The sequence below is a fragment of the Pan paniscus genome, chromosome 19, assembly GCF_029289425.2.
Source record: "Pan paniscus chromosome 19, NHGRI_mPanPan1-v2.0_pri, whole genome shotgun sequence".
NCBI classification, from domain to species: Eukaryota; Metazoa; Chordata; class Mammalia; order Primates; family Hominidae; genus Pan; species Pan paniscus.
This window is the reverse complement of record NC_073268.2, coordinates 63,381,593-63,403,540: the sequence shown is the minus strand read 5'-3', so window position 1 is coordinate 63,403,540 and position 21,948 is coordinate 63,381,593. Positions and strand designations below refer to the sequence as shown.

General features: G+C 44.9%; 1 protein-coding gene and 1 long non-coding RNA gene across 3 annotated transcripts in view; one reads left to right on the top strand and one right to left on the bottom strand.

Annotated features, from left to right (window-relative positions):
• Positions 1-19,023, bottom strand: part of MYH13 (myosin heavy chain 13) — a 63,265-nt gene extending 44,242 nt beyond the window's left edge. Inside the window, exons 1-12 of the mRNA XM_055102259.2 lie at positions 18,820-19,023; positions 16,851-16,994; positions 16,609-16,765; positions 14,646-14,673; positions 14,445-14,556; positions 12,221-12,313; positions 9,595-9,658; positions 9,406-9,504; positions 9,191-9,294; positions 5,102-5,240; positions 1,252-1,370; positions 36-185 (exon numbers count right to left, since the gene is read on the bottom strand). Coding sequence (XP_054958234.2) covers positions 36-185; positions 1,252-1,370; positions 5,102-5,240; positions 9,191-9,294; positions 9,406-9,504; positions 9,595-9,658; positions 12,221-12,313; positions 14,445-14,556; positions 14,646-14,673; positions 16,609-16,765; positions 16,851-16,994; positions 18,820-19,023 — 1,413 coding nt within the window. The remainder of the gene's footprint in view (positions 1-35; positions 186-1,251; positions 1,371-5,101; positions 5,241-9,190; positions 9,295-9,405; positions 9,505-9,594; positions 9,659-12,220; positions 12,314-14,444; positions 14,557-14,645; positions 14,674-16,608; positions 16,766-16,850; positions 16,995-18,819) is intronic.
• The window catches only part of LOC117976546 (uncharacterized), a 113,967-nt gene that overhangs the window by 52,899 nt on the left and 39,120 nt on the right, over positions 1-21,948 (top strand). The window lies entirely within an intron of this gene.

The window sequence follows — 21,948 nt, the reverse complement described above, 5'->3', positions numbered from 1 at the left end:
CAAAGCAGACAAGAAAGTAGAAGGTCACAACTCACATCAAAGATCTCAAAGCCAGCAATGTCCAAGACCCCGATGAAGTACTGCCTGGGCTGCTTGGTGTCCAGCTGCTGGTTGATGCGGGTGACCATCCACAGGAACATCTTCTCGTAGACGGCTTTGGCCAGAGCACCCACCGAATTGGTCACCTTGAAAAAGGATCACCCACTCAACCCTTGAGTTAGTGTTTCTATGGCTGCATTAAGTTGAAACATATGAAATTGACTCGAAAATCAAAAGCTGTTGGCTAGGCATGGTGGCTCACACCTGTAATCCCAGCACTTTGGGAGGCCAAGGCGGGCGGATCACGAGGTCAGGAGTTCAAGACCATCCTGGCCAACATGGTGAAACCCTGTCTCTACTAAAAATACAAAAATTAGCCAGGTGTGGTGGCAGGCACCTGTAGTCCCAGCTATTCGGGAGGCTGAGGCAGGAGAATCACTTGAACTTGGGAGGTGGAGGTTGCAGTGAGCCAAGATCGTGCCACTGCACTCCAGCCTGGTGACATAGCGAGACTCTGTCTCAAAAAAAAAAAAAAAAAAAAAAAAACAAAAGGAAAAAAGAAAATCAAAAGCAGTTGAATATTGGCAATTTCAGATCATTCAATGTAATATTAAATATTTTATGAGGTGTTTGCCCAGCTCATGCTGTTCACCTTTCTTTGAGAACTATCCTATTCACAAAGATATTTTTCTAACAACATGGTTATAGCACATGACTCCAGCCCCTGGCCACACTTAATTAGACCAGAGGTGAACACTTGATCCAGATTGGATTAATTGAGTATCTCTCCTAAGAATTTGGAATAGGGATCAAAAGACACTGGTCTCAGTTTCAGGGTGAGGCTGGAAACACAGAGATATAAACTTGGGAGCTATGGGGTGGCCACGGGCAAGAGAGGTCCAGGAAACTTATCTGCCTAGCAAGGACACAACAGAGGAGAGACTCAACAGCCCATGAATCCCAGAGGAGCTGGAGGGAGGCTGCCTGGCTCCAGAGGGCTCTTCACTTTCTAATTCCAGGTCCTCATGGCGTCCAATGGGCACTTAATGATTTGCATTCCTTCAGTTGCCTCTGAAGCCTAAAAATGAACTTCCTCTTAATGTGAAAGCTGATTTCATGTGCATTTCTGATACCTGCAACTGAAGGAGCTTTAAGATAATGGCTCAAATAGCAAAAGATCTCAATCAACTGGATACAGAGCATCTCCATTACCTGCTGGACATTTTGCCCTTTAGTGACATATTCATTGCCAACCTTCACCCTTGGACAGCACAGGCCCTTCAGCATTTCTGCAGAATTCAGTCCCATCAGGTATCCGGCTTTGTCAGCCACTGAAGGAAGAGAAAAAAATGGCATCATGCAAAAACAGTAGCTGCTAAAGTGTCCAGTCAGCCCCTGGCTTCTCCCAGAAGTGTTTTCTGTAATTTTCTTAAATGTTTTCATGTTGTCATATCTGTACCAGGTCTGGACTTGTTCACTGAAGCTTTAATCCCATATCCAGGGGCCCATGGTTCTCAGGAACTTCCAATTTGCCTCCTAGATGCAGTTTTAACAATAAGATACTCCGTGGCCAATTTTGACCTACTGATATTTCAATTTCATAAAAAAATGTTAATTACAGGCCAGGCACGGTGGTTCATGCCTGTAATCCCAGCATTTTGGGAGGCCAAGGTGGGTGGGTCACCTGAGATCAGGAGTTCGAGATCAGCCTGGCCAACATGGCCCCGTCTCTACTAAAAATACAAAAATTAGCCAAGCATTGTGGCAAGCGCCTGTAGTCCCAGCTACTCGGGAGGCTGAGGAAGGAGAATCACTTGAACCTAGGAGGCAGAGGTTGCAGTAAGCCAAGATCGTGCCATTGTGAACTCCAGCCTGGGTGACAAGAGCAAGACTCCGACTCAAAAAAAAAATTAATTAATTACATAGTTATGTTGGAGTCTGACAATACGTTAAAATGTTATATGAGTAAAGGAGCCACCACTTGGACCGTTGACAATATACATGAGGCACCTTCCTAATTTAAGCAAAGTACCATGCTCATAGTTGAAAGAGAAGTACAAAACTTGACCCTGCCTTCAAATGTTTGGAGATGGTCAAAAGCAGTTGACTTTTGGCTGTTTCCTACAGTTCATGGGTTATATATTTTCACATATTTCAGCAGACGTTCATTGACTTTGAGAAGGACCTGGTGGCCTGCATTGAGCTCATCAAAAAGGCAGAGAAATGCTGCTCCCCAGGGACTACTTCTTTTTTTTTGTTGTTGGAGATGGAGTTTCACAATGTTGCCCAGGCTGGAGTGCAGTGGCGCGATCTCAGCTCACTGAAAGCTCCGCCTCCTGGGTTCACGCCATTCTCCTGCCTCACCTCCCGAGTAGCTGGGATTACAGGCACCCACCACCACGCCCGGCTAATTTTTTTTTATTTTAGTAGAGATGGGGTTTCACCATGTTGGCCAGGATGGTCTTGATCTCCTGACCTTGTGATCCGCCCACCTCCCAAAGTGCTGGGATTACAGGTGTGAGCCACCGTGCCCAGCCCCCAGGGACAACTTCTTGGTTGGGACCCTTGCTTCATTGCTGGGTGGGGAGATGAGTTAATAAAAATCTAGGGCAGTCTATGTTAAGTACTTAATCAGAGGCCAGATGCGTGCTTTACTCTCTCCTCGAATTATCTCCTTTTCTTGCTTTGCCCATTCAGGTAGATGGTACCATTATTCTTCTTCTTGTCATTTAAACTTGAAAGGGGTGATACATCCTTCTCTCTCTTGCCCCTGACATTCCTTTGTTCAGACAGGCACCAAGTCCTGCTTATTTCACTCTCAAAATGCCTGGCCTCTCCACTGCTTCCAGCAGTTATAGTGGCCAAGAGCCTGGGCTCTAGAGTCGGACTGCTCTAGGTTTAGGTTTAGGTTTAGGTTTTGGTTTTGCTTCTTTGTGCCTCAGTTTTGTCTGTAAAATGGGAGACAGTGACAGTACTCATGTTATAGGGTTGTCGTGAAGCATGCCTGGTGACTAGTGAGCATCCAGCAAATATTAGCTTGGGTTGGTATCGTCATTGATATCATTGGAGCACTGGCCTTGATTATAGCCCTCCACTTTCTGCTCCTAAGCACTGCACACACACAGCTGCTAGGGCTGGAAGAGGGCCTGGGACCCTACTGAGGTATATCAATACGTGTATCAATGCAGTCCACTGTTGCTGAGGAGCCTGATACTCTTTTTTTTTTCTTTTCAAGTTTTCCCACTTTTGGTGAGCCTGGCTGCTGACAGATTAATTTCAGGTTGTCTGCATGTACTTCCCCTGCTACTTGGACAGCGGCTTCCGTGGCCTGCCATATATTCTAAACCATTCATCCTGACACTCAAGATCTTCCCAAACTGATGCAAAAATTGTTACTTTAAAATTCTCATTTCTTACAAATCCACTGCTTATATCCTGTTCTGTAGCCAAAGTGGACCACTCACTGTGCCTCCATCCCCATCACAGTTCATCCTCTGCCCCTTTGCACATGACCCTTCCTTCCTTCTCCCTTCCTTCTCCCTTTCCTTCCCTTCCCTTCCTTTCCTTTCCCTTCCCTTCCCTTCTCCCCCTCTCTCTCTCTTTCTCTTTCTTTCTTTCTCTTTATTTCATGGAGTTTCACGATTTTCACCCAGGCTGAAGTGCAGTGGCACAATCTTGGCTCACTGCAACCTCTGCCTCCCAGGATCAAGTGATTCTCCTGCCTCAGTCTCCCGAGTAGCTGGGAATACAGGCAGGCACCATTATGCCCAGCTGATTTGTATTTTTAGTAAAGAAGGAGTTTTACCATGTTGGCCAGGCTGGTCTTGACCTCTAACCTCAGATGATCCACCCACCTCGGCCTCCCAAAGTGCTGGGATTACAGGCGTGAGCTGCTGTGCCCGGCCTGCTCATGACATTTCTTCTGCTTGAACTGATCTCTCCCCCAATTTTTCAGAATCCTACTCATCCCTCAAAGTCCAAGTCAGTGCCCCTTCTATCAGGAAGCCTTCCCTTATTGCCCCAGTCAGAAGTGTTTCCTGTGTGAAGACTTGGAGTCCCCTCCACTGTGATGGGCAGGATGCTAGGATGGCACCCAAGGTGTGCCCCCTGGTGTACATGCCTTTTATAACCTCCTTTACTTGAGTGCAGTGGAACCTGTACAACTCCCATGATGCGGCGACCAATCAGTTGACTTTGAGTTAACAGAAAGGGAGAATTATCCCAGGCAGGCCTAGGATAGAAGGCTGGTAAGCATTTATGGGACACTGATAAGGTTATGTAGGTTTTCCCACCCTTTAATTTATGGCTGCACTTCCTTTTTATTGCTTGAGAGTTTAAAGCGCACTGCTTCACACACTGTGGGACTGTAATCAAAAGGCAGAATTATCAAGAACGATCCATGTTGCCAGGCTTTAATTCAAGGAACTTGTAAGAAGCATCGTGAGAGCTAAGAAGTCTAATGAGCAGGACGTATGGGGGGGAGTCAGTCACTGCTCAGCCCTTCCTGCTGCCCTGTGCTCTAGTTCCAGGCCTCTTAGGGATGAGGCAGAGGGTGGCGGTAGGATCAGCTAGGTGAGAGTTATGGGGAGGAAGAACCGTTCACCATTCTTGGTTCAGGGTCAAGTTCAACAGATGCTGGGGTGGAGGCGATGGGAGGAACAAAACTTGGCTCCCACTTTACCAAAGGCCTCATTTTTGGCCTGAGTGATTAAGACTGCATTCTGGTGGAGAGAAAGAGAAGTTCACCTAACAATATTGTCTCAAAAAAGTCCACCTTAAAAAAAACAGGCACATTTAGATGGTGAAAGATAGTGGAGTCGGTGGTGATTATTCATTTACAAGAATGATGCTTTTTGTTTTTCAAGAATTCACTACTCTGGGAGTCCTTGACTGAGTGAGCAGACTTCCTAGTGCATGCTACAATGAGCTTCAGGAAACCCAGATTTGATTTATGCAGTTTTGGAAGAACAGCTTTTGAAATGAATGCAGTTTATCTCACACGGCCTCGCCCACACATGAACATAGATGGACCCAATCGCATCCCTTTCCCAGATGCAGTTACCTTCGGTGCCGTCTGGCTCTGCCTGCTCCTCACGCTGCTTCTGCTTGAACTTCATGTTCCCGTAATGCATCACGGCTCCCGTCAGTTTGTAGATCCCGACTTTCTCCTCTGAGCTGAAGCCCAGGATGTCAATGGCATTCTGGAAAGAAAAAAAGGACAACTGTCATAGCAGGAATCAGGGATCCATATGCAACCTTTTCTTGGCAAAGACCTTACCTCTTTTTTGTACAGCATATGAGACAGCATTTGCCCAAATAAGTGGATGACAGGTGGGGATGTGGTAAATTAGAAACCATTTGTTTCACGTGTTTGTGTGGGTGGGTGGAGACTGTGGGAAAAAGATGTGAATTTTCTGTTTCCTTCCATCAAATAAGAACTGATTACAGTCGGGTGCGGTGGCTCACGCCTGTAATCCCAGCACTTTGAGAGGCCAAGGCAGGCAGATTACGAGGTCAGGAGTTTGAGACCATCCTGGCCAACATGGTGAAGCTCCATCTCTACTAAAAATACAAAAAATTAGCCAGGCATGGTGGCTGGCACCTGTAGTCCCAGCTACTCAGGATGCTGAGGCAGGAGAATCACTTGAACCTGGGAGGCGGAGGTTGGAGTGAGCCAAGATTGCACCATTGCACTCCAGCCTGGGAGACAGAGTGAGACTCCATCTCAAAAAAAAAAAAAAAAAAAAAAGAGAACTGATTATGATCTTTTCTCACTGTACATAGATTTGGGGGAGCAGTTTTCTGGATGAGGCGATTGGGAACCATTGTATGATACTGAGAGCTGGGAATGTCATGGAGAATGACTGGGAAATAATGTTTAATGGCTTAAGAGTTTGGCATTGTAATCCAGGAGTTCCAGCGTTGTTCAGACTCAAGACAATATGCATTATGGGATATTAGATCTGGAAGGGAAGATCATCAAAGATGGCATCATCATTTCCCAAATGAGAAAGGGGCAAGCTCTTGCAGAGCTCTTTCTATGTGCTAGACATTGGGTAGGCATCATCTGTATGTTATTAAATCCCCATGAAGCCCCTTTAGCTGTGCAGGTTTTTCCAGATTTCTGGATGAAGAATTGAGGGTCTAGTTGGTAAGTAGCCTGTCATACAGGGAGGGTGTGATAAGACTGGGACTGGAGTTAGGTCCTGGTCCCTTCAAAACCTAGGGTCATTGCTGGTTTGGTTTTATAATCATGTTGCCTGTCTTCCACCACAAAGGTTTCAACAAAAAGAAATCCTTCTCTTGGGTACACATATTGATTATGCAGTAGGGTTTGCAGCCTGAGCCTGTACAGTGTCCATTGGTAGGATTGAAACATGTTTGGACGTGTTTGGTGAGCAGGTAGGATAGACCCAGTAGGCCAACACCAGCAGGGTGATATTGGAGAGTCAAGCATTCTTGGAGTGGCACCCCCTTTAGTGGAGAATGAGCCTATGCCAGGAGCTGGGATATATGGGGAGGAGAGATTCCGAGGCCATGATGGCCATCCCTTGAATCCATATCCCATTTCAGGGATGCATATCTCTGTCCTAGGGAGGGGCCGTTGTAGGTTAAAAGAGAAAGAACTCTTTCAAAAACACTAAAAGGAGCAGGTGAAAGCGTCACTGCCTGGGGACCCTTTTGGAGAATGTCATCTCCAAAGGGGTGCAGGTGGAACCTGGGTATATGATGGGATGTCACTCCCATTATGAGGTTACCAATCAGTTGACTTTGAGTTCATAAAAAGGGAGACTATACCAGGCAGGCTATAAAAGCTCCGTGAGGCCAGGCGCGGTAGCTCACATCTGTAATCCCAGCACTTTGGAAGGCCGAGGTGGGTGGATCACGAGGTTAGGAGTTCAAGACAGCCTGGCCAACATGGGGAAACCCCTTCTCTACTAAAAATACAAAAATTAGCCGAGCGTGGTGACAGGTGCCTGTCATCCCAGCTACTTGGGAGGCTGAGGCAGAGAATTGCTTGAACCTGGGAGGCAGAAGTTGCAGTGAGCCGAGATCGCACCACTGCACTCCAGCCTGGGGACAGAGCGAGACTCCATCTCAAAAAAACAAAAAACCAAAAAACAAAAAACCAAAAAAAGGCTCCGTGAGAGGAAGGAGCAACAGCCGCATCTGGCAGAAGGCATCTCAGTGAGGACATGACTTAGGTAAGGTGACTTTTAGAATTCCTTAGGTGGGCCTTTCTCAGTGGATGGGGGCCTTGCAGCAGTCATTAGCCTGGCCCTTTCTGTGCTTACAAGTTAGTGAAGACTGGGGAAACCTCATTGAAAATATATAACAACTTAAATTAAATTTGGTCTAAAACTGCCTCCATACATAGCAAACTATAACCTAAATTAGTATGTAAACAAACTGCAACCTAAGAGTATATTCTTGTAACAAATAGCTGAGTCTCAGCCAGTCACAGCAGCTGAGCTTCAGCCAATCACAGCAGCTGAGCTTCAGCCAATCACAGCAGCTGAGCTTCAGCCAATCACAGGCTGCCAAACTGATGGGCCATTGTGCATATAAGACAAATGCTTCATCACACCACCTGCAGATAAGGCAAAGGCAGACCTGTAACCAATCAAGCTGTTTCTGTATGTCACTTCCTTTTTCTGCCTATAAATACTGCCTGCCCTGTTGCTGGGTGGAGCTCTCTGAGCCTCTCCAGGTGCTGAGTGTGGTCCAACTCATGAATCGTTCTTTGCTCAAATAAACTCTGCTAAATTTAATTTGTCTAAAATTTTTCTTTTAACACTATTAGACCTAAGATAACTTATTTGATCATGAAAATTTTTCTATTTGTGTTAAAATAATTAGTATCAGCTGGAAATGTCACCAAATGAAGGCTAAGAAGCTGGTCATGGGGCAGTGTCTCTAGGATGATGGACAAGACCCCTTTTCGCAAGCTCTTGCAGCTTTTGTATGGGTGGAGCCAACAAGGGTGGAGATGAATTGCTCACAGACGGTATACTTTAATTAAAAATGTAAGCTCTGTAGTTAGGCAGACCTGTGTTTAAATACTCTGTCATTGGGCCTGGTGCAGTGGCTCAGGCTTGTAATCCCAGCACTTTGGGAGGCTGAGCTGGGCGGATCACCAGAGATCAGGAGTTTGAGACCAGCCTGGCCAACATGGTGAAACCCCAATTCTACTAAAAATACACACACACAAAATTAGCCAGGCATGGTGGTGCAAGCCTTGTAGTTCCAGCTACTTGGGAGGCTGAGGCAAGAGAATCTCTTGAACCCAGGAGGCAGAGGTTGCAGTGAGCTGAGATCATGCCATTGCACTCCAGCCTGGGTGACAGAGCGAGACTCTGTCTGAAAAAAGAAAGAAAAGAAAAGAAGAGAAGAAAGAAAGAGAGAGAGAGGAAGGAAGGAAGGAAGGAAGGAAGGAAGGGAAAGACTCTGTCATTGATGAATTATGTCTTCCAGAAAATTATATGTATTTTAAGAATCAGCTTCCACATTTGTAAAATGGAGACAATAATGACATAATTTTGAGACTATAATGAGATAATGCAGGTAAAGCCACTTACCTCAGTGCCTGGCACATGTAAGTGCTCAATATATTTGGTTATTATTGTTATTATGATTATTAATCCTACAGGTACTTCCCCAAAATAAACACCACAGGCCTGACAGGTGTACTGAGGAGCTGGGTGTCTAAGGTGAGCCTAAAGTGAAAGGCAGAAAGAAAAATGGAGAGGCTATTACAGAGTGGGGTTGGTTTTCTGCTTTATACTTTTTTATATTTTCTAAATTTTCTTGAAGAACCATATAGATGGTTTTGCAACATGAAAACTTTCAACGAATGTTAGGTTAAAGATCTTATAAATGCAAAAATGCATTCCAGTTAAAATGTTAGAGAACAGAACTGAAGGTCTGCTTTGGTGAACCTTCTGGATTTCCATTTTGGAATGCTGTGAGGTGGAGCTGAGTAGGGAGGGGCCAATCTGTGCTAATTCTCTGAGCTCTTGATCTCTGAGATCTTGAGTCTAATCACTTAGTATCCCTGGATTTCAGCTTTCCCATTAGCTCACTAACGTGTCTCTCAGTTCATAAACTCAATAATTCTGTGCACAAACAGACAAATAAATGGCATGCTTACATCTGTCGCCAGCAGTTCTTCACTGTCATCGATACTGGCCACCGTGACCTCTCCTTGGCTCACGAAGGGGAAGTCGAAGGGGTTGGTGGAGATCAGAAGCAGGTCTGTGAAACACAGATATCCCTTTAATGGCTTATGCATAACTTACTCTGGGTTGTTTTTTTTTTCCCAACGTCACCGATTTGGAACATAAGAAAGGTATTCCAAGAGCTTACCAATTAGTTCTGGCTTCTTGTTTGACATAATTTGGTAGAAAATATGATAGCTTCTCTCACTGGATAATTGAAACGTCACTCTGGATTTTTCTAACAGATCTAAGATAACAAAAATAACGTGATTTCAGTCTCCCAAGAGATGCTTTTGTGGCCAAAACACCAACGGATTTATAGAGTGTTTGGACTCACAAGTTTCGATGTCTGCCGATGCCAGCTTCCCTGTGGCTCCAAAATGAATCCGAATGAACTTCCCCTGTCCAATAACAGGTGGACAAATGTTACAGTTATTTGATTTATATGGTTTTGTGGCTGGCCTTAGATAGGTGCTGCCACAGATAAATTATAAATGCAAAAATGTTAGAGAACAGAACTGAAGGCCTGCTTTGGTGAACCTTCTGGATTTGCATTTTGGAATGCTGTGAGGAGGAGCTGAGTAGGGAGGGGCCAATCTGTGCTGATTCTCTGAGCCCTTGATCTCTGAGATCTTGAGTCTAATCATTTAGTATCCCTGGATTTCAGTTTTCCCATTAGCTCACTAACGTGTCTCTCAGTTCATAAACTCAACAATTCTGTCCGTAAACAGACAAATAAATGGCATGCTTACATCTGTCGCCAACAATTCTTCACTGTCATTGATACTGGCCACCATGACCTCTCCTTGGCTCAGAAGGAAGGGATGCCAGAACATGGGCACCTCTCCACCTGGTGCCCAGTGCTCCCAAGCTGGGTCAGCAAGGACTCAGGTCGCTCTACCCAAGCACCTGGCCCTGTTCCCACAACTCAGGGGATGCCCACAGGCTCCTTCTCCAGCTCTCTTCTTGGGACTACTCCATTCTTGACTGCCTGCCTGGTTTTCATCCTGTTCTCTTATACCTGGATTCTTAAATCTTCGTAACACCTTTTAATTGTAACTGGTTGGATTGTTCTTTTTTTTTTTTTTTTTTTTTTGCTTGTATCTTAATAGATGCTACTTCTGAGATTTCTTGCCTGAGTTTCACATATGGCTGACTACAGACAAATCTGGCTCACAGGCCTGGGCTCAGGCTCAGGCCTGGCTCCCTGGCTGCCAAAAGAACAACTCAGGGTCTAGGTGGCCCACTTTCTGGGGAGTGGGAGGTAAAATTTCATATGCGTGTTTGTGCGTATGCACCTGCTTCATACATTATCTGCTTAATTGGTCCTCAACGACACTGTGAGCAAATTTGAGGACAAAAAATATTTTCTTGCTTTTTCACCCACAGTGTCTGAAATGTGGATGGTACTTAGTACTAACCTCAATATTTTCTGAATGAACCCTAGGAAAAGTTAGTGAAGGATCAGTAAAGGCACATGTGCACTGTAAGTGCTGTGTCTTCAGTATATTTAGCTGCTTAATGGAAGACAATGGAAGTCATCCCTAGCCTGCAAATATTTTGAGGGTGGAAAGAGGACAAAATAATTAGAATGATTGTGACTTCTGGGTCAGGGCTAAGAGTAGAGGCCCATGAACTAAGTAAATGGGAATGAGAAGAGGGAGTGCCTGAAGGTATTGTCTTTCACTTTAAGCTGGTGTCAGGCCAGTGCAATAACTAACTTGGTCCAGGCATGGGTAACATACTTCTGCCATGTAACATGTGCCCAGATCTTCCACAAGGAAGAGGAGTTTATTTGGGCACTGGGGAAGATACAGGTGCAAACTGGCAGTGCACAGGGTACAAAGAACACATCCAAGGAAACAAAAGTCAAGGCTCAGAGCCATGGTCCTTGATGGATTATCTACTTCCTCATTGATAACCATTTTATCTTTCAGGCGATGAAATACAAGTTTGAGACTATCCAACTATTAAGATGTGTGAAGTTTTAATGTACTTTTGCAACCATAGGCACAAATGATGGCTTTGCCTCTGAGTACTTGCTCCACTGGCCAGTGAAATGAAATAGAAGGCTGGATGTGTGTTTATTTCCGATGGGAAGTAAATGTCTTTTTGATTAAGCCAAACCTAAGTAAAAAGTTGAAGGATGGCATATATCCTTCAATATCTTCAGTATGAATCTATTCCAATATTTTTTTCTTTTTTTTGAGACAGAGTCGCCTTCTGTTGCCCAGGCTGGAGTGCAGTGTTGCAACTTCGGCTCCCTGCAACCTCCACCTCCCGGGTTCAAGCGATTCTCCTGCCTCAGCCTCCCAAGTAGCTGGGATTACAGGCATGTGCCACCATGCCCAGCTAATTTTTTGTATTTTTAGTAGAGATGGGGTTTCTTCATGCTGGCCAGGCTCGTCTCAAACTCCTGGCCTCAAGTGATCCGCCCCCCTCAGCCTCCCAAAGTGCTGGGATTACAGGCGTGAGCCACTGCGCCCAGACTATTTCAAATTTTTGAGCTCTTCTGCCTTCACTAGGTTTTCCCTGCTCCCAGTCCCTACTGAGTTGGAAGAGGTCAAATCTGCTCACTTAATTCACACTAAGGTTTCCGTGGCTAGACCAATAGATATGGCTTAATGGACGTTAACATTTTAAAATGTTTCCACACAGAGAGACCCATTTTAGCATAAAGTTGATCTCTAATTGTGGGATTTGAATCATGTGAGTGACTTCAGGATGCTGTGAGGTGACATTGCCTAGTTAGGGTAGGACGGCAAATCCTCCCTCTGCCAGGACCAAGCCAACACCTTCCTCAAAGTGTATCAAAATATTCCAGATAGGTAGATTGATCTCAATCACTTGGGGGTAGAAAAAGGCCCCCATATATTCCAGTTTATGGGGCAGTTTTTCATATCCAGCATTTCAGGAGAGGGTATGGTTTTGGGAGGATACTTGAAAATTGGGCCGGGTCTTACAAATCTTGAGGAGTTGTCATTCCTCACAGTCTTGGCATTTCCAAAGGCCTCCAGCAGTGGGTTGGCCTGGATGATCTGATCCTCTAGCGTTCCCTAATAATAAACAAGAAGAGGAAAAAGAGGACTTTGGATGGTTTTCTAAAGTAGCCCCTTGATGACTAAAACGGTGGGTACTCTGGGCAGGTTCAGGTAGAGATGTCGACCAGCTCCACCTGGTGGTCAGTGCAGTACCCACGCCCCCACCCCCACCAGACCTGAGGCGTCTTCAAGGTACCATCCTAGACAGGCTCTTATTAGCATAGCATTGAAGTGACTTCTGGTCATGCCAGGTTCTAGGCAGGAATATTACTCCCTCCATCAGAACATCCAGACTGCCTTTCTGATAACATTTCATTATAAATCATGGATTTTTATAACATGCACCTCTGTTATTGCATGTAATGTGACCCACCTAATATAGATATTTGTGTTCAGAAGGAGAAATAGAATGTGAGCAAAGCAAGCGACCCAGGGGATGATACAATAACAACAGTGGTTCTCAAAAAGGTTTTTTATGTAGCAAAAACTTATGAGAATGATTATTCAGAAATCCACTACAGAAAGCAGAGTTTTCACCTTCACCTCCATGACTGCTTTATCCTTCTGGGTCCAGAGCAATTTAGAAACTACTGTCAAACCTAGTGGTTCTCAAAGTGTGGTCCCTGGACCAGCAGCGTGAACACTACCTGGGAATATATGAGAAATGCCAGGTATGGTAGTTCACACTCATAATTAGCACTTTGGAAGGCTGAGGCAGGAGGATTACTTGAGGCCAACGGTCTGATACCAGCCTAGGAAAGATAGTGAGACTCCATCTCTATAAAAAATAAAAAAAAAACTAGCCAGGCATGGTGGTTCCTGTAGTCTTAGCTACTCGGAAGGCTGAAGGATGATCGCTTGAGCCCAGGAGTTTGAAGTCACAGTGAGCTATGATGGTGTGCCACTGTACTCCAGCCTGGGTGACAGAGTGAGACCCTGTCTCTACAAAATAAAAAGGAAAAAAAGATGCAAACTATGAGGTCCCACCCTAGATCTACACAATCAGGAATTCTGGGCCTGGGTTCTGCCGCCTTTGTTAAGAATCTCTCCTGTTGATTCTGATGTGTACTCCAGTTTGAAAACCACTGGTGTAAACATTCCTTCTCCAGAGGAGGATGTGGAGTTGGTCAAGGTCCCTCAGCTGTAGCTGATGGAGCTGGTGCTAGAACTCAAGTCCATTCTGGTGGAACCACTTCCTGCTTTGCTCCATGTGATACTGTGATATAATAGGAATGGTATATTTTGGTCTTTTTCCAGTTTCCTGGTACACAGCTCCTAAAACCCTTGGAATATCTGAAGTGATAAATGTCTTTTTGTGTGCTAATGAGATGATTGGTGGCTTCGGGGTCCTGGACAGCTCAGGATGGGGGCTGGTTGCCAGGGAACCAACCGCGTGATTAGAGAGTTGGAACTTTCAGCCCTATTCCTGACCACTGGGAAGGAAAGAAGGGCTGGAGGTTGAGTCAATCATCAATGGCCAGTGATTTAATTAATCATGCTCATGTAATGCAACCTCTATAAAAACCCTACACAGAAGGCTTCAGAGAGGTTCCAGGTTGATGAACACCTGGAGGTACTGGGAGGATGTCACCTGCAGAGACCCTGCCCCTCCCCCATACCTTGCCCTAGACATCTTTTCCACTTGGCTTTTCTTCTGCATCCTTTGTAACATCCTTTGTAACAAACTGGCAAATGTAAGCAAAGTGTTTCTCTGAGTTCTGTGAAGCATTCTAGGTAATTATCAAACCTGAGACGGGGGTCGTGAGATCCTCCCAATTAATAGCTGCTTGCTTAGAAGTTCAGGAGGCCCGGACTGGTCCCTGGTATCCAAAGTGGGGTCAGTTTTGCAGGACTGAGCCCTTAACTTGTGTGATTTGACGCTTTCTCTAGGTAGTTAGTATCAGAATTGAATTGAACTGTAGGACACCCAGTTGGTGTCTGCAGAGAACTGGAGAATTGTTTGGCATGGAAAAACCCCATACATTTGATGGCAGACACGTTCTGTGTGAGGATACAGAGAGGAAAGAAAGAGTTTTTCCTATTTGCCATTTCTACTGAGCGCATACCCTGCATACACTTGGTGCTCACCCAGGCTTTAAAGTATACTTATTCCAGTAAGCCTCCGGATGCAGGTGGGGCTGCTCACCTGCATTTTGCCTAGCTGTGTCTCCTTCTTCTTGTCCCCAGTAACTGCAATTGTTGCAAAATACTGGATGACACGCTTGGTGTTCACAGTCTTCCCAGCCCCGGATTCTCCGCTGCCAATTTAAAAGTAAACGGGATAAAGGAGAGTGGAAGGGAGGGCACTGGTTTCCAAGTCATGATGGTACAAAGAGGTGTTACTCACGTGATGAGGATAGACTGGTTGTCTCGATCTAGAAATGCAGAGGGAAGCAAAACAAAACAAATAAACAACAAACAGAACGTTAAAATAAAGTAACATTGGGGGTGGTTGGAGAACACAGGCTCTAGTTAATGTCTTTGCCATTAACCACTGGTATGATTTGGGCATGTCTAATCTTCTTTGGGACAATTTAGGCAGATTTCTCAAATGTGGGATGTGCAACATGACCAGCCTGGGAGGTGAATGATTCTCTACTCACTGTAGTGAATCCCACAGTGTAGAAGTTACTCATGTTTATAGATCTTTAACTCCCTGCTAGTCCTTTCCCATCGCCCTTTTCCATAAAGAAAGCAAGTGTCAGGTTCAGAGCTTGTGGGGCCACAGCTTTTCATCAGCATTTATAGATGCTGGTTGGTTTTATTGCATTTTTCTTCTACCTTTATCTTCTACTTGTGAAAAGTGATACTGGTTTTTCATTTGCAATAGAGCATGGATTGAACTGTGTCCTCCTAAAATTCACATATTGAATTTCTAACCCCTAGTACCTCAGAATGTGACCTTATTTGGAAATAAGATGTCAACAAGATGCAGGGGTAATTACTCAAGATGAGGTCATGCTGGAGTAGGGCAAGCCCCTGATCTAATGTGACTGGTGTCCTTATAAACAGAAGAAATTTGGAGACACACAAGCACATGGGGAGAATGCCATATGAAGATTAAGGCAGGGATCAGGGTGATGCTTCTACAGATAAAAAACAACAAAGATTTCTGCTAGCAAACCATAGAAGCTAGGAGAGAGAGGCATGGGCCAGATTCTCTCTCAGCGTCCTCAGACTAACCAATCCTGTTGACACCTTGACTTCAGACTTCAATCCTCTAGAACTGTGGGACAGTACATTTCTATTGTGTAAGTCCCCCAGTCTGTGATACTGGAGCAGCCATAGCAAACTAATATAAATTGTGGTATTAGTCTTCCCTTTAAAATTAATGTAACACGAACTAATTTCAAGAAAAATATTAAGTTTGCAGACATGGCAAGGATTGTGATTGTGAGACAGAAATGACAGAAGTTTGGACACCATTGCATTAGATGATTTTTAAGCATCTACAGGTCTCAGATTCAGATGCTAGACTCTTTTTTTTTTTTTTTTTTTTTTGAGACGGAGTTTTGCTCTTTTTGCCCAGGCTGAAGTGCAGTGGCGAGATCTCAGCTCACCACAACCTCCTCCTCCCAGGTGCAAGCAATTCTCCTGCCTCAGCCTCCTGAGTAGCTGGGATTACAGGCACCCACTACCATGACTGGCTAATTTTTTTGTATTTTTACTAGAGAGAGGGTTTCATCATGTTGGCCAGGCTGGCCCCGAACTCCTGACCTCAGGTGATCCACCTGCCTCGGCCTCCCAAAGTGCTGGGATTACAGGTGTGAGCCACCGCACCCAGCCTTGCTTCTACTTCTAGCATCTGTTCCAAGTCAAGTCAGGTGAAGGTTGAACAGACAGACTTGATATTAGGCATCATGGCATGACAGTGTTACCATGTCCTTACTCCCCAGGTCATTCTGGAAATTAAAGGAGGTGAAGGGGAGCCTGAGTTTGGGGAAGAACGCAGGAACACTGCTTTACCCATTTCTCCAACGTAGCATTCCCTGAGTGGCTACTGATATGGTTTCTCTTCAAAGTACACCTGGATTGGGGGTTCCCTGGGGACAAAGGTAGGGCATCTCCTTGTGTTCCACATTCTCCCAAATAAGCAAGAGCTCAGTGTAGCTTCAGCCATAATCACAGGCCTTGTCATGCACTGTGACTGGCAATGAAAGATGTTGTACCCTTTGCTTTTCATCCCCAAATCATCTGACTCTCCGAAGATCCTTTGATTATTGCACCATTCAGATGGCCAATGCCCATCAAAAGCTTGAAAAATTAACTAAGGATGGCTTCAAAAAATATGAATCAAAGAAATTACTCACCAGTCAGCATGAACTGATAGGCATTGTCAGAGATGGAGAAGATGTGGGGCGGGGCCTCCTGGCGCTTTTTGCCTCTGTAGGCAGCCACCACCTCGGGCTTGTACACCGGCAGCCACTTGTAGGGGTTGACGGTGACACAGAAGAGGCCTGAGTAGGTCTGGGAAGATCAGAACATTTATCACTTGGATCTCGTTTTTACTCAGAGAGAGACATGAAATAAAAAGGTGTTTACAGACACTCACGTAGATCATCCAGGCTGCATAGCGCTCTTTGAGGTTGTACAGAACAGCAGGTTCATGCAGGTGAGTCATCATGGCCATGTCCTCGATCTTGTCAAATTTGGGAGGGTTCATGGGGAAGACCTGGTCATTGTTCAGAGTGAGCGTCTGGGTATTGAGAGGAAAAGCAGGTAATAAATTGGTGAGCCAAGTGCCCACATTGCACTTTACTGGTGTGGTGGAAGTAGTGAGATATTGTGGAGGAATTACCCCATTGTGATGGATAATTTCATGGATCATTTCCATGCCCCAACATGATCCATAAATAACAGTTCTTGAAGAATCTGATTCTGGTCAAACTATGTAACCAATTCTGGTCTGATGCCCCTCAGTCATCCTGCTGTCATGCGTACCAGGAGTGGGTTACAGGTGTGCAGAGCTTTGGAGCCCTTTGCCTCTGTTTACCCTATTTGTTGTGAGTGCTGTGATGAGACAAAGGTTGGAAGGTTACAAAGAACTGCTCCAAAGTGTTCTGTGTTTTTCCACCTCAAAATCTCTGCTCATGAGGGTTCCTTCAGCTGGAATGTCTTCATGAAAATTTTGTTTAGAAACCTTCAAAGCTCAGCTCCAGCACCAACTCTTCCACGACCCATCTCCTCTCTCCCCTATTGCTTCAAGGCTCCCATAATTATTTGTACCTCTGCTCTAATAGTTCAAACATTTGGGGGTGCATCATGGTTCTTTGCTGAATATTTTCAGAATATTATTTAATTTTTTTTCCCTCTGTTTTTTTCCCACCTCTCTCCCCCATTCAAGCTGGCTCTGCACTCCATGGCTCAGGAGAGACAGAAAATAGGGCAAGAACAGCTACTAGGGAGGCTGAGGCAGGAGAATGGCGTGAATCCGGGAGGCGGAGCTTGCAGTGAGCCGAGATCACGCCACTGCACTCCAGCCTGGGCGACACAGCGAGACTCCGTCTCAAAAAAAAAAAAAAAAAAAAAAATAGGGCAAGAAAAGAAAAAGAGCTTGTAATACTTCCTGGATTTTGTTTTCCAAAAACCTAAGTCCTTAGGAAAACTTTGAGGGTTTCACAGAAAAGATAAAAGGAAGGAGTTTTGCTGGTATAGACCAAATTTTTTGAGGAAGGAAAGGCCTTCCACTCCACCACCCAAGACTAGAAAAAGAGAAACAGACACCCAAGGTAGCCAAAGGGGAGGTAGAAAAGTCTATGTATCCTGAATCTTTAAGGACTGGGACTTGTTTCTGAATAAATCCTTCAGGGAGGCTGTGAGTCCCCCGTGTAGTGCTGTGTAAGGTTCTGAAAATGTGACATATTCCTGAGGCGGTGGTGAGGGCACCCCAAGAGTGACTGAACACATTTTTTCCCAGCCCACTGAAAAAGGACTGGAATTAGAGGTTAAGTTTAATAACAAAAAATAAAAGCAAGGTCTCTCTCATATGCCTGAGTTTGTGAAATGAGATTCATACCTGCCATATACATCTTTGGGAAACTTTGGGAAAGCAGGTGCAGAGGTATGCTTATATTTGCAAAGCAATCAACGCTATGACCTAGACCTGGTGGATGTCCAGTAAGTACTGAATGGTACATGATAATTCTCCACCTTAAGTGAGTCAATGGCTCCTGAGCTTCCTCTGTAGCAGCCGCTCTGCAGCCCAGAGAGGTATAATTGGTCGGCCCATCCAGTATCAGCCTCTTCCTTAAATAGACCAACCTTTTCTGCCCTCACCTGCTGCTTTCCTCTAAAGCAAACACCACAAAACCCCTCAAAGCCCAAGTCCTTGGATAAGGAAAGAGGCAAGAGTGAAGGTGCATGTAATAGCAGCTTTCATCTGCTACTTCACCGCAGAACAGATAAACTAAGTTTTGTCCTGTCTTCAGATTCCGAAGGACCAGCATGCAATTTCTAATATTCTACTCCAAAGAAAAATGAGCATGCCCATATTATCGAAGACATCTGGAATCAACACTCACCCGGTCATCGAGGGTCTTGACTATGACTTTGTCATTTTCCCTAGTCTGGATCATGCCTTTCACATACATTTCCTTATCATCCGCTACAAAGCAGGCTTTCTTGGAATCGAACGGACGATTTTGAGCCTCGATTCTCTCCTTCTCTGGTTTCCGGAGGTAGGGAGCTGCTTCTCCAAAAATGGCCATTTCTGCGTCAGAGCTCATGACTGCAGAGGGCTGGGAAGACCAGAGGGACTGCTGAGTCTTGTGCTTGGGTGACTGCTGAAGCTGCAGGGCCCCTACCCTTATTCTATTAAAACAGGGGGCCACATTCAAAGGCTCCTAGATTGAACATAGGTCCTGAGGGATCTATGGCCAGGTCTAGGAGCTTAAAGTGTGCAAGTGGGAATAAGCTAAAGGGGATATTTTATTCTAACAAAAAAGTATGAAGGTTTTTTTTTATCCTCTGAGTGTCGATTTTGGGAATATTTTAGTTCAGTCCCATGTGTGCATGTCTGAATCAATTAGAGCCAAGGTGAACCCAATAAAAGAGGCTTCAGGAAGCACTTTCTTTCTTTCTTTCTTTTGAGACAGAGTTTTGCTCTTGTCACCCAGGCTGGAGTGCAATGGCTGGATCTCGGCTCTGCAACCTCCGCCTCCCAGGTTCAAGCGATTCTCCTCCCTCCCCTCCTGAGTAGCTGGGATCACAGGTGCCCACCACCACACCCAGCTATTTTTTTATATTTTTAGTAGAGAGAGGGTTTAACCATGTTGGCCAGGCTGGTCTTGAACTCCTGACCTCAGGTAATCTGCCCGCCTTGACCTCCCAAAGTGCTGGGATTACAGGCGTGAGCCACCGCCTCCATCCTAGGAAGCACTTTCTAAATCGCTCATCGTGTTTGAGCCTGTGATCTCAGTGTCATTTTAAAATCTTAAGAATATTTGAAAATCGTCACTGGAATGCTGATAATTCTTAATAGACATTTTGGTTAGCCCCGTGAAAAGTGAATGACTTGAACATGAAGATTTGTCACATTTGTTTAAATAACAAGATGATGGGAGGCAAAATGGCCCAGGGCGATGGTCCCAAACTTTAACATGCCAGAATCCCCTTGAGGGGTTGTTAAAGCACAGATTACAGGCCCTATCCCCATGGTTTCTGATTCAGTAGGCCTGAAGTGGGGCCCAAAAATGGGCATTTCTAGCAAGTTCCCAGGTGATGCAGATGCTGCTGATCCAGGGACCACACTGAGGATGGCTGGCATAGTGCCTTCCTGTTCCCAGGGTGGTCCTTGAAATGCAGCAGCATTTCAAGTTCATGCAGGACTTCATTAAGAAATGCAGAATCTCAGACCCACCCAAGATAATGAGATCAGCACCTGCTTTTTAACAAGATCCCCAGATAATTTCTATGCATAGGAGTTGGGGAAGTACTGGGCCTCTAAACTCTAAACGCGGTCTCTAAACTTCGTGCGTAGCGGTGTCAGGGTGTGACAAATATTGTTTAGTTAGATTAATACCCACCTTAGAACTTGCTGCATGGTGTGTGTGTGTGTGTGTGTGTGTGTGTGTGTGTGTGTGTATGGGGGTGTGTGTGTGTAGGGGGTATTGGTCTCTCTCATCCGTTGTATCACTTTCTCCTAAACTATCTCCCTTTGCTGCCTTTCTTGCTCTTCTCTTTATGTATTTTTTCCTTCTTTTATGTAATGTATTGTCCCTGCTTAGAATGCAGAAAATTCATCTTAAAGTCCTAGCACTGATCAAACCACTTAAGCTCTCTGGTCCGCAGCCTCTTCCCACTTATAAGGGAGAAGCCAGCCTCACTCCTGTCTAAGGTTCCTGTAAGTCCTGTGTGGACTGTTCCTCTTCTCAGAATTTGCTTCTCCCATTCCTCCTCTGCACCTCTTCCCTCTACTCCACTACCTATTTTCCTCAAGTCTCTTTCCTCTTTCCTTCCCTTCTCTCCTCTTTTCCTTCCCACTTAATTCTATAACTGACATAAAATGGAGTCAAGTCATACACACACACATGCACACCCACACATATCTCTCCATATCTCTCTTAAGAAATAAATCTGTTTTTTTTTTTTTTTGAGATGGAGTCTTGCTCTATCTCCCAGGCTGGAGTGTAATGGCACAATCTCGGTTCACTGCAAGCTCCACCTCCCGGGTTTGAGCAATTCTCCTGCCTCAGCCTCTCGAGTAGTTGGGATTACAGGCGCCCACCACCACACCCGGCTAATTTTTGTATTCTTAGTAGAGATGGGGTTTTGCCATGTTAGTCAGGCTGGTCTTGAACTCCTGACCTCAGGTGATCCGCCCACCTTGGCCTCCCAAAGTGCTGGGATTACAGGTGTAAGCCTCCATGCCCCGCCTGAAATACATCATATTTTTTGAATAAGGTCTTTTATGTCCTCTTTTTATAGTGGGAAAGTTGAACATGTTATAGTTCTCTCCCCCATCTTAGCCTTCATGAAATTGCTCTCTTTATTGGTAACTGGCCATTGTTGAAATATCCTTTCCTGTGATTCTGTGGGGTTCTGTCTTACAGAAAGAAAAGCATCCACTTCCCATGGGGCCTTATTCAGATAAGTTGCATTTTAGTTATACTTTGTCTAGTGGCTCTGCTGAACCATCTGTGGGTTCATGGTTAGGTTTTCATAGTAAGGGACTGGAATTCAAATGCAGCACCCACAAATAAGACTCTTGGCCTGCAGCCATCATGCTGGTTTAGAGTCTCTCAGTTACCACCTGGAGGATGAGAAAGAATTCATCCACATGGCTTTCTTCTCTCATTTCTTTGAAGATAGTCCCTAATGTAATGGCTTAGGTGGATTTCGCTACAGCAGCGGTTCTCAAACTTTGTGGTTTCAGGACGGCTTCGCACTCTTAAAACTAAATGACTGAGAGCCCCATAAGATTTGGTTTATGTAAGTCATATCTATTGATATTTACCATATTGAAAATTAAAATTGAGAAATTAAAAAATATTTATTCATTAACTAAAAGTTACTGTCAAATTCATTACATTAACATAAACATTTTATTTTATTATTTTATTGAGATGGAGTCTCAATGTGTCATCCAGGCTAGGGTATAGTGGCGCAATCTCAGCTCACTGCAACCTCCACCTCCTGGGTTCAAGTGATTC